Source organism: Portunus trituberculatus, chromosome 27 (genome assembly GCF_017591435.1).
Source record: "Portunus trituberculatus isolate SZX2019 chromosome 27, ASM1759143v1, whole genome shotgun sequence".
In the NCBI taxonomy this organism is placed as follows: domain Eukaryota; kingdom Metazoa; phylum Arthropoda; class Malacostraca; order Decapoda; family Portunidae; genus Portunus; species Portunus trituberculatus.
The window spans coordinates 17,979,266-17,991,564 of record NC_059281.1 but is presented as its reverse complement, the minus strand read 5'-3'; the positions used below and the strand labels follow the sequence as shown (position 1 = coordinate 17,991,564).

The window sequence follows — 12,299 nt, the reverse complement described above, 5'->3', positions numbered from 1 at the left end:
GGGGGAAAGAGGGGGAGATAGGAGAGAGGGAGGGTGAAGTGATAGGTAACGTGATATGGTAGGCTTGACAACAAGACCTGCCTCCCTTCCTACGCAACTCCCACAACGCAGGATGTCGTGTTGGAGGCTGGGAGTGGAGAGAAGTTGATGGGGGTTGGGGTGGTTGAGGGAGGGGGGTAAAACATGTCGAATATCAAACGTGTTATCAATGTCTCTCTCTCTCTCTCTCTCTCTCTCTCTCTCTCTCTCTCTCTCTCTCTCTCACACACACACACACTCTCTCTCTCTCTCTCTCTCTCTCACACACACTCTCTCCCTCTCCTCTCTCGCTCATGAACCCACTAAGATGCTACTATTAAACACCTTCTCACGACAATTATTCAGGACACTTCATTACAAGAGCTCATCATAAGAAAGCAAACATAAAGGGCACTGGATACATGTAAGATAGAAATACCTGGGTGTCCCCTTGACTGTGATTCCAATACTCCCGAAGAGACTTATACCACTATCATTCCTTGGGGTCTTTGGCGGGTTATCTGAAGGAAGCGAGTGTCGTATACGAAGGAGGAGGAACACAGAGGAAAGCCAAGCAACAACATACTTTTAGTCCGTGGAAGGCTGTTTGGTAACTACTAACTAGCTACAAGGAAGACAGACAAGACAGCATAGAAAGCTTCATGGAGGAAGAATAAGAAGAGGTAGAGGAGGAGATAAAGAAGGCAAGGGAAGGTGAAAAACAAGAACAAGAAGAGTAAGAGCGGGAAAAGAGAAGCAAAAGTAGGAGGAAATCAAGGAGGAAGAGAAAGTGGAAAGGAGATGAGATGAACTTCATTTGCAGAACGGGAGAGACTGTAAAGGAAGTGTGGGGAGGGAGTATCACACGTCACTCTCACGATAGTACATGCACACAGAGAGCTTTCCTAGGTAAACTCCATTCTCCTCCTTGCTACTCCTCCTCGTTCTTCTTCCACCCACCCCACTCCCTTCCTCCTCTGGGGATGCCTCGCTGGGGCTAAAGCTGCCTTGGTTGTTCTGACGCCCTCTCCCTGATATCTCCCTCCCTCTTCCTCCTCTCTCTCTCTCTCTCATCTCCTTTTTATTTCCTTCCATCACACCCTCCCATCTACTCTTCCCTCCTTCCTTCTTTATATATTTATTTGACATCGTTTTCAGTCTTATTCTCTTTCCTATTTGTAACTCCCTTCCTCGTCTTCTTGCCTCCTCTCTGCTTCATCTCTTTCCTACCCTCTTCCTTTACACTCTCCGTTTCACTCATGTCCTTCTTCTCGAACCATTCCTCTTACTTTCCTTCCTGAAAATTTGAAGCTTTCACCCTCTGCCTCACGGAGACTCCCAAAAGTGCTCTTTCTGACACCCACTTTGCTGAAAACCTTATTATTTTCTGTTCCAACTACCGCCGAATGTTGAAACACCTGAATATTCCTTTCTCGTATTCCTTTTTTCTTTTGCCTCCACATTATCCTCCATCTCTTGGTAAACAGGAATGATAAGGATGCTGCAAGGGGAGAGAAAAAAGGTGATTCGTCTAACGCCAGAACAGCAGATCACTTTAAGCTTGAAGGCTGCTGCTGAAAACTGGTGATATGCTAAAGGGAAAGTGGGGGAGGAAATGTCTTTGTTCTTTTGTAAAGCTGTTAAGGTTTGTTAGTATGCACGTGAGAGCACCTGTGTGTCTGTGTGTGTGTGTGTGTGTGTGTGTGTGTGTGTGTGTGTGTGTGTGTGTGTGTGTGTGTGTGTGTGTGTGTGTGTGTGTGTGTGTGTGTGTGTAGATCCTTGGATACAATTCCTTGCTCTGTATAACTCACACAAGGCTAATTTGTATTTCAGATTTCTATGTAAATTATTTGATTTTTCCAAGTAAGACATCACGTGTACATAACTACTACAAAAAAAAATAAAAATCCTTTAACTGAGTTACGTCATTACCTGAGAAACAACTCATAAACTGATTTTCACTGATTTGTTATAATTATCTCTTCCTGTTTGGATAATTCATGAATACAACACCGCGGATCCCAATCACTGCCTTTACATGGCTTTAAAGTTTTCAAAGCTAGTCTTTTCCCACCGTTTCATAAAAAAAAAAAAAACACACACACACACAAAAACATGACAACGCTGACAAACACTCAATTTTAGCAGTTAAATTAAATAGAGGCCGTTAGTGAAAAGCTACATGTACGTACACGTTTCTTTTAGATTTTAAGCGAATTTTATTTGAGAGAGAGAGAGAGAGAGAGAGAGAGAGAGAGAGAGAGAGAGAGAGAGAGAGAGAGAGAGAAAGGGGGCCGAAGGGTGAGACGAGGAGAATGGAAAGTCGTGTAATAGTGCATGAAGGAAATTTCAAGGTGAGTCTGAAGGAGAGAGGGAGGTAGGCCGGTTTAAAGGGAAAGAAATACAACATTAAATATAGGCAGAGCAACACGGGAGGACTGATGGAGGACGGCGAGCAGGGAACACTGGTAACATTTCACAGGGAATCAGAATTCAGAGGAAGAAGGAATGTGATTATAAAAAAAAGAAACAAATATAAGAATTAAGCCAGATTCTTTAATTTTCAAGAAAAGGATAGTTTGCGGTTACTCATTGTGGGTATAAAAAAAAAATGTGAAGAGTAGAGAATAATAGGAAGGATGTCGGGACTCCCCCAAAAAAAAAAAAAAGAAGAAAAAGACCGAGACAAAGAGAAAGAAGGAAAAAAGACAAATGAAGCGGAGAAAACTAAGAAATATGTGAAAAAGAAGGTACAAAGCCGACGAGGAAGAAAATGGACAAAGGAAGTGAAGAAAGAAAAAGAGAGAGAGAGAGAAAAACAAACAAAAACAAGATACATGTGGTGGAAAGTGATGAAAAATAAAAGTCATTGTGCCAGTAAAACAATAACAACAACATCACCACCAGCAGCACCACCACCACCACCACCACCACCACCACCACCACCACCAGAAGCAGCAACAAAAATATTAATAACAGTAATAGCCACAACTCGGTCAATGATAGATATTACACAAGTGAGAGGAAAGAAGCACGAAAAGAATTAGGAAGTAGAGAAGTTAGGTGGAAAATGAAGAGAAAACACAAGAGGAGGTGGGAGTTAGTTCACAAGAGTCTGCAGAATCTCACGCCAGCCACACACACACACACACACACACACACACACACACACACACACACACACACACACACACACTGACTTCCTTCTCTTCCCTTCCCATCTGTGCTTCCCTTCATTCCATACCTACTTCTCCCTTTACATTCCCACTTGCCTCTCACTTGTCAATCCTTCCTCTCCCCTTCTCTTTCCTTCAATACATTTTTACTCATCTCCCCTCTCCCTTTTCCTATTTCCTGTCCTCTACTCCTCCTTCACTGCCACTCATTTATTTTTACTCTTCTCCTTTTTCCCCTCAATATTTTCACTTTTTCTTTTAACATACTTTGCCTTTTTCACTCAACTCTCCGCCTTCTGAACTCTATCTACTATCACCAGCTTCTCTTTTTTTTTTTTTTAGCCTTTTTCTTCTCTTCCCCCTCTTAGATACTCTTCGTTTTAGGATGCCTCGCTCTCCTTCCGCAGCGCTTTCTTCACTTTACTACCTGGAGAGAAAATCAGCACCTATTTCAGATATTCGCGCGCTCTGTGTGTGTGTGTGTGTGTGTGTGTGTGTGTGTGTGTGTGTGTGTGTGTGTGTGTGTGTGTGTGTGTGTGTAAAAATCCGGTAACTTAAAAAAAAAGGCATTATGACACACGATCCAACGAGTATTGATTTTTCACCTTCCAATAACTGCCGGAGTCTGAACGAACCAACCACTTTATTGTCGTACAGGAGGGAAGGAAGAGAGAGAGAGAGAGAGAGAGAGAGAGAGAGAGAGAGAGAGAGAGAGAGAGAGAGAGAGAGAGAGAGAGAGAGAGAGAGAGAGAGAGAGAGAGAGAGAGAGAGAGATCGCACACAAGATAGTGCCACTATACGTTAATGAACGAAAAATAATGGTGTTATTTTTTTGTTGCTGTCGTCTTCGTCCATGTTTGAATTGATATTGGTTTCGGTGTTGTTGTTGTTGTTGTTGTTGTTGTTGTTGCTGATGGACGTATGAATTGCATCGAAAAAAAATACGAAACAAGTGCACACAATTCATGAAACTGACGAAAAATTTTGCTTGACGGGAATGCAAAATCTAAGCTAAAAATAGGAAACTAAAGAAAGAAAAGAAATAAAGGAGATATATATATATTAGATAATGATGGAGAAAGAGACAAAAGCTAAATGCTGTTGCTTGCCTATCGGATGGACGAGAGAGACGAGAGAAGGACGAGGACGACGACGACGGCCAGGAGGAGGAGGAGGAGGAGGAGGAGGAGGAGGAGGAGTGGTAGGCGGTAAATAGAAGGTATCCAAAAAGGAGATAAGAGAGAAAGGTTCAGTAGAAAGCAGAGAAGGAGATGGACACAAGACAGGAAAACGGGATAAATACGTAAAGACACAAGGAAAGTTTAAGCGAAGAAAACATTAGAGAGGAACAGAGGAAAGGAAATGTGATAAAAATGTCTTACCTGAGTTTTGTTCGTTCTCTCTCTCTCTCTCTCTCTCTCTCTCTCTCTCTAAAGAATTAAAGTGATGAACGAGCAGTTTCTGTCTTCCCTGAGCACGGAGGGGGCGGGCAGTGTGCAAATGTACGGTAAGAGTGGTTTCGTCGCGGAAGGGGGAAGAGAGTGCTTAATAATTCTACAGTCAGCCTTACTTACCCACAGACATGGTTTCTGTGACGTTTGAGAAGTTCTTGTGGCAAGTATAAACAAGACCGTTAAGGACAAAAATAAGTATTCAAGACTCATATCGAAGCAATATGAAAGAGGGAAAGACAAGGCGGAACTCTACTTTATATTCTCGACAAACTCCATTAATATATTAACATACATTTCTCCACTCGCACTCACGCTGCATCCACCAGCATGAACATCTATGCAGTCACACATCCGGTGTTCTCTGATATCTAAAAAAAACCAGTTTTGTTTCGTGAAATCTATGCTATTAAGAACTTTTAGTATATTTGTAACGTTTTCACAGTATTGGGAATAAATATGAGGGTAAGGCAAATAAATTGAAATGGTCACAAGGGAAATACTTTAAAAAAATAAAGAAATTCTATACCATAAGAAAATATCAATTGAAACGAATGAACGAACGGATACATAAATCGATATGAGCCCTTTTTTTTTTTTTTTTTATACCATGTGGGCTTTTCACGGGAATTTCTGGGCTAAAGGGGATACTTTTTTGGGGTACCTCCTATCTCAAAGCCCACCCGCTAGGAAACCGTTGCCCCGAGTAAGGAAGCCCAACCTACACTCGGACCGTGGACAGGATTCGAACCCGTGCGCTTGGAGACCTCGCGGACCCCAAAGCACGCATGGTTCCACTGTACCACGGCGGCCCCTTTTGCCCTGAAAACTACACTCTTAGCGGATCTAAGCACCAGATTCCCAGTTGTCGATCATTGATATGCAGTTCCCGTGCTTTATCTTGTGACATCTTGACGAATCCTTATGACATCAACGATATGGTTAAGAGCCAACTGTGTGGACAGCGAGTGAAGACTTTCAGGTTTATGAAAACTGGAAGGGAGTTATGGTTGCACGGACTCCAAGACCATCCAGACTTCAGCATGGCGTTGTAATCAAGAGTCCACTGACGAGGTGTAGTGGTGGACTGTGTGTATGGCAAGCACACTCTAAATTAAACAATATCATATTCGTTGCAGGGGAAATGGGAGGACACACGAAAATAAAAACTTTGTGCAGGCGACTTTTAAAATTAGTATAGGGGGAACCATGTGTGGAAGTTTTAAGAGTGGAGAGAACATGAAGCACGCAGGTTGCAGCCAGGAAAGTGCCAGTCAGGCCTCTCGTTGTGGACGAGATAACGGTTGGCGGGTCACGTTACTCATGCCAGGAAAGCATTTTTGCTGCTACCACGACCACCAGCGGTCCACTCCACACGTGTATTTCTTTTTATTTATTCCATTTCTTTACGCAAGTATAATTTACAAATTTAAGTTATAATCCATATGACCCTCATTCAATTCACGTTTTCTTTCATTATATCAAAGATCAACCTTCTCCAGTGCCACTGTCAACAGGGCAATTCACAAGCCAATAAGGTTCTCATGAATCACTTTGCATACGAATGTCAAACAATCCTCTACTCACAGATCGCCTTTAGCAAGAATGCGTAAAGCAGTCACGTCGTACAAACAGGTTACAAATATCTAAAAAGAACAAAAACAAATAAATAAATAAATAAATAAGTAGATTGATAACAATATCTAGTGTCCAAGTATTACAAGTAAATATAACATTTAATTGCATGAATTTGTAATTTATACTTTGCCGCACACAATATAAACGTGTGTGTGTGTGTGTGTGTGTGTGTGTGTGTGTGTGTGTGTGTGTGTGTGTGTGTGTGTGTGTGTGTGTTGCGGAAACAACCTTTGACAATATTGACAGAACATTACACACACCCGCACATACACACCCATTCATGGTGACATAGATGCACACACAAATGTTATACAAACTGTCAAATAATAGTGTTGGTAATAGTGTCGAATGTTGTGGTGGTGGTGGTGGTGATGAGAGTGGCGGCTGTGAATTTGATGTTAAAGGAAATGGTAATAGTGTGGAATTTGGCGATAGTGAATTATTGAGAGCAGTGGTGGTGATGGTAGTGATGGATACAGCTGTCAGGATGGTGATAGTGGTGGTGGTTGTGGTGAAAGGCAGTGCTGATGTTGGTGATCGTGGGAGAAGAAATCTTTTGAGGGAGGTGATGATTGGGCAGAAATGGAGATGAACCCTCTTTGGAAAGGTGCAGAATGAGGAAAGACGAGGCAGAAGATCAAAGGGAAGAATGGAGGAATGATGGAGGTGGAGGGCATTCCACTTCACCACCAATAAATAACAATCAATAATTCGTGAGAGGCGCTGAGGGTAATCATGAAATGAATTAATTAATGGGAAGTGAAAATACCACTGCATAAATGTCTTCTCCCTTTAAAAACGTGCAAATTCTCTCTCTCTCTCTCTCTCTCTCTCTCTCTCTCTCTCTCTCTCTCTCTCTCTCTCTCTCAGAAGCACAAAATTAAGAAAGCAAATATATAACCAGTATAAAACCTTCATGAATATTAAACTTGTTGAAAATAAAAGTTTTCGGATACACCACACATCATTACAAGAGGTAAAGCAGTACGAATGAAGAGAAATACGGTGTTGTTATCCATATTTGATTTTTTTTTAATGAATATATAATGTTATACTTTGTTTATTGAATTCTTTGTTTTCTTTCAGTACAACGAGTTTTACCAGGAACAGTGAGTTTTAGAAAAGAAAATGGTTCTGCTTAATGTTATCCCGCTAAGAACTCATTAAAGACATTCCAGGTAGCAGCTGAGTTGAGGTATATTGCTGCTTTTAATTCAATGACAAGAAATTATGAACATTGGCAGTGATGAGAATATGAAAATAAATTAACATGAGGAACACAATATCTGGAATGTCATGGATACAAAACTCAGACAAACATTAACCAAGGGAGCAGAATAACAGAATGTCGCGGTGATGGTGAACTCGAGAGAGGAATGATTAGAGCAGGAAAGAAAAAAAACTTGATCTAAATTATTAAGTCAGCTTTGTTACCATTAGTTGTCAGTGTTCCTTTATGACTGTTACGTTTAATACTACTCAAGCTAATGTTGTGAATGAAGTAGTAATCTGAAGGTTTGTAAAATGTATAATTAAAAGGTTACACAAAAATTAACACAAATCTTGTAAATGACAAAGCATTACCTAGTGGGCCTCGAGTCAGGGTCAAACTGCTTTAAATGTTTGTGAAATGAAAAATAAAGAGCAAGAAGCGAAATGCAATGAAAGCCTGCAAAGCGTCTGATGTCAAGATGGAATAATAATGTAGGTCAAAGGGCAAACTGGAGAGGATTTCTTCTGTATTCTCATCATTTTCATTCTCGCAAAACACAAGACAATACAAAGCTGGGAAAAAAAGATTAAATTCAACTTTATGAAACCAAGGCGTACATGAATGTGTTAATATACAGTATGGCAATTTTCTCATCAAAACTAATATAGATTTACGCAGAGGATAGCTTGTCTACATGGGTTGTATCGGTTAAAGTCACATTATATTCTCTCTATAGGACGTTAAAATCATTGAGTGTGATCTAACTGACACCACACCAGGCTTGATGGAGTTTGCCTCTTTGAAAGGTAACATCACTCAGTCTGCCACTGGGGATCTGGTGTGCAGGTGGCAGAAGATCGTGTGCTGTGATGACGCCTTCCCTAAGAGAGCAGATGTGGAAGCAGGACAAAAAAAAATCTATCCATTCCTTTAAAAAATACTTCATAGTATCTTTTGTCTACTTAACCCCTTCAGTACCATGACGCGTTTCTATATTCATTCTGCTTACTATTTGGTGGTTTTATACAGCTTCAGAAACTCATGGGAGGATTAACATAGTGAAGATTATAGCCATTAATTTTCTGACCTGCATAGACCTTTCCTAATGTCAATAAAATGGTCTAATCGTACACAAATCTCAAGGTAAATATGTGTCCCTGTATTGAAGAGGTTAACAACATGTACATTATGATCATTTATTATTGGAGAAGACGATATTCTTTCCCGATTCGTGAAGTTCCACAAACGAGATAAGTTCTAATCAGACGAATGAAATGCACCGTACTACAATGGAATGAAATGTAATTATATACAGAAAAATCCCTGGTTATTGTTTTAGCATCTATTGTAGAAAACCAATCATATTTGTCAAGTAATCACATCAAGTATTATGCATTACAGGGCACAATGTATCCCCTAAACAATGCAGACATCCTGTTTATATCCAGTGCAAATCTCTCTCTCTCTCTCTCTCTCTCTCTCTCTCTCTCTCTCTCTATTCAAAGGATTAAAACAGCCAGTTCATGAATAGTTTGATAAGTAATTAGCCACAACTAATTAATTATGTATAAATAACATTCACATATTACTACTGCTGCTGTCACACCGCAGCGTACTCCCACACCCACACACATACACAGCTATTGTTACCGCTACTACTACTAAAACTACTACTGCTGCTGCTGCTCCTCTTTCTCCTCCTCCTCCTCCTACTACTACTACTATTACTATTAATACTACTACTATCATTCCTCTCAACCAACCCAGGAACAATCAGCAACACACCACACACCAGCCACACACACGCCAGTACATCACTACAGCCCCTTTTTTCTCCCTCACTCCACAGGCGACATCGCTGCAGCAGGTGGGCAACGGGTGCTCCTCCATCAGCAATAAGAGCAGCAGTCGCGAGCACGTTCCACCTGAGTCTGGGAAACCTAAGCAGCACCAACACGCAGGTAGGTGGAGGCGTGGAGTCCCCCTCGCTACGTGTGGGAAAGGGCAAGGGCGACAGGTAATAATTAGGTTGTACGTCATAAGCAGGTGAGAGATGATGATGATTCTTAGGTTACAGAGGGAGAAAAGGAGAGAGGAGAAACTGAGGGGAGATGTGGATACTGTTACCTGTTGCTCGTTCGCTGCGGGACTTTGTGTTTGTGTTTGTTTATAATGTAAGAGGGTCATTGGTTAAGAGCCACGACAACAGCGCAAAAGTCCCCACTGAGATGTGTGTGCGGGACAAAAAGGCAATACTGACTAAAGAACAACTCAGAGGAAACCATTTATATGCTCAATACAAATGCATGTTAATTATTTTTCCTCAGATTGTTGCTTGGTATGAATTATTCTTCTTGACCTTTCATTTTCTTTCACAGTGTGGTGATGAGCGTCAATTCATTATATATCTCTCTCTCTCTCTCTCTCTCTCTCTCTCTCTCTCTCTGAAGTCAAGAAAGCAAGTTATTTATGGAGTAGAATTACTTTCAGACACATTCATTTCCTGACGGTGACACTTCTTGCGGGTTCACTTATTTCATGATGTTATACTTTCATCACCCCATTTCGTCTCTCTCTCTCTCTCTCTGAATGATCTTGTGTGTGTGTGTGTGTGTGTGTGTGTGTGTGTGTGTGTGTGTGTGTGTGTGTGTGTGTGTGTGTGTGTGTGTGTGTGTGTGTGTGTGTGTGTGTGTGTGTGTGTGTTTCTTTACTCTATAATCCCTCTAGTCACCATTTGCAATTGCCTCGAGGGACAAGTTAGGCCCAAGTAACCTTCATTGGAACCCCACTGCGGCAAGAGCACAAGCGGTGTCAGAGTGGCTCGAGAACGCTTTGTCTAGGCAACCATTCTGCGTCGTGGAAGAACACTTAGTTAGCTTATTGCCCCATATTTCACCCCAAGGACTCTGCAGCAGCCCGGGACAGTCTTGACGTTGGTGTCTTGAAACTCGAGTGTATTTTAGGAGAACGGGTCTGGTGAAGTCAGGGTGTCAAGAAGAGAGGAGAGGGAAAGGTTTGTTTAGGATGTTCCCCGTGTCTTTTTTAATACTTAGGGAATGGGACGGTAAAGGCAGGACAATTTCATAGAGGAGATCTTTGCCCACCGTCCAGAAATTTTACCCGGCACCCCAACAGAGCTAATTTGTGTTGAGGGGGAAGTAGTTGGTGAGTAGTGAACCGTAAACCAAGAGCAGCACAATTTTCCACTTTCCCGAGGATAGCGTAGCATCCAATTTTTCAGAGTTATTAAGCCAGACAGTTTCTTTACAAAATAGCCAACCACCACACACATACATAAAAAGAAAAAAAAAAGAGAGTTTACGATGCATCGGTAACAAGACAAAATTAAACTGGGTTCATCCTGTGACCTACAAAAATAAGAAATATCACGTCAGTTTTTCTGTTTGGTTTGTTCAACTATAGACTTTGCTAGAAATCGCTATTTGTCAGCTGGTATTCACTCTTTATGGCAGTACAGGGCGGATGCAGCGCTACAATACATCTGAAAGCCTACCTACTCCATCAAAGAGGCACCAATGAAAGAAACGGGAAAATAAACATCGCTTGCACTACTCAACGAATATGTCTCATCACGTGCCTGCCCTTACTCCCCATCAGTGTGCACCTACATGTTCTTTACTCGACAATACTTTTATTCACACACGGAGTTAAGAAGTAAAAGAGAAAACCGTTCCGAGAAAGGGCGATGGAAAAACGAGTAGAAAGAAGTAAGGGACAATGTTCACTCATACCACAATAAGCAATATTCACGAAGGACACACAGTTAACGTCACCGCTATACAAGGTCCTGCAAAAAGTTAGGACTAGCGACTAATAACACGTACCTAACAAGAACGCTACTCCTGCTTTGTATATTTCAATTACCAACACTGATATTACTACAAGTATTAGAGCGCCTCTTCCTGCACCGCCGGCAATAAAAATGGTGAATAGATAATCAAAACTTCTACCTGACAATGGAGCAGCCAGCTTATTAAAACACTGCACTAATCTACATATCCCTGGCCTATAATAAATTGTAGAGAGAGAGAGAGAGAGAGAGAGAGAGAGAGAGAGAGAGAGAGAGAGAGAGAGAGAGAGAGAGAGAGAGAGAGAGAGAGAGAGAGAGAGAGAGAGAGAGAGAGAGAGAGAGAGAGAGAGAGAGAGAGAGAGAGAGAGAGAGAGAGAGAATATTAACCTAGCTTTTTTTTTTTTACCTGTGGACATATCAGATTATTTATGAAGCAAGCTCGGCTATTTCCTTGACACCTGACGAAGGGAGCTGTTCCACCCCGGCCAGGGAAAGGGTTGCTTAATGCCGCGACTGATGAACCAATTTGTTCTCCTAAATTGCCCACTGCACAAACTCTCCTCCGCTTACTCCACTCACAGCCTCCTTCACCCACCAACCCACCCACACACACACACACACACACACACACACACACACACGTCTCCTCCTCCCTCTTAAACTATCATTACGTAGCTGACTCCCTCTCCTTCTCTCTCCTTTCCTTACACTCGACCTTCCTTCCCTCCCTTCATTCTCTCCTTTTCTTTCCCCTCCAGAACTTCTTTCCCTTTCCTCTTCCGTAGCTCTGACGCATTCCATTCTTCTCTTCCTTTCTCTTGCATCACACTTTTTCTCCATTTTTCCCTTCCTGAGCCTAATCTTTTCTTATTCTCTACTTTTCTTTCCCTTCCTTTCCGTTCCATCATCTTTCCCTCCTTATTTCCCCTCTCTCTTCTATTCTTTCCCATCGCTCTCTGTTTTCTCTCACTCTCTTACTCTATCTTTCCCCT

The 12,299-nt window shown here is 41.7% G+C and overlaps 1 protein-coding gene across 1 annotated transcript in view; it reads left to right on the top strand.

The window, feature by feature from the left end:
• LOC123509814 (dipeptidase 1-like) overlaps positions 1 to 12,299 on the top strand; it is a 120,556-nt gene that overhangs the window by 18,707 nt on the left and 89,550 nt on the right. Inside the window, 1 exon segment of the mRNA XM_045264368.1 lies at positions 9,346 to 9,457. Within this exon segment, the coding sequence (XP_045120303.1) occupies positions 9,346 to 9,457 (112 nt within the window).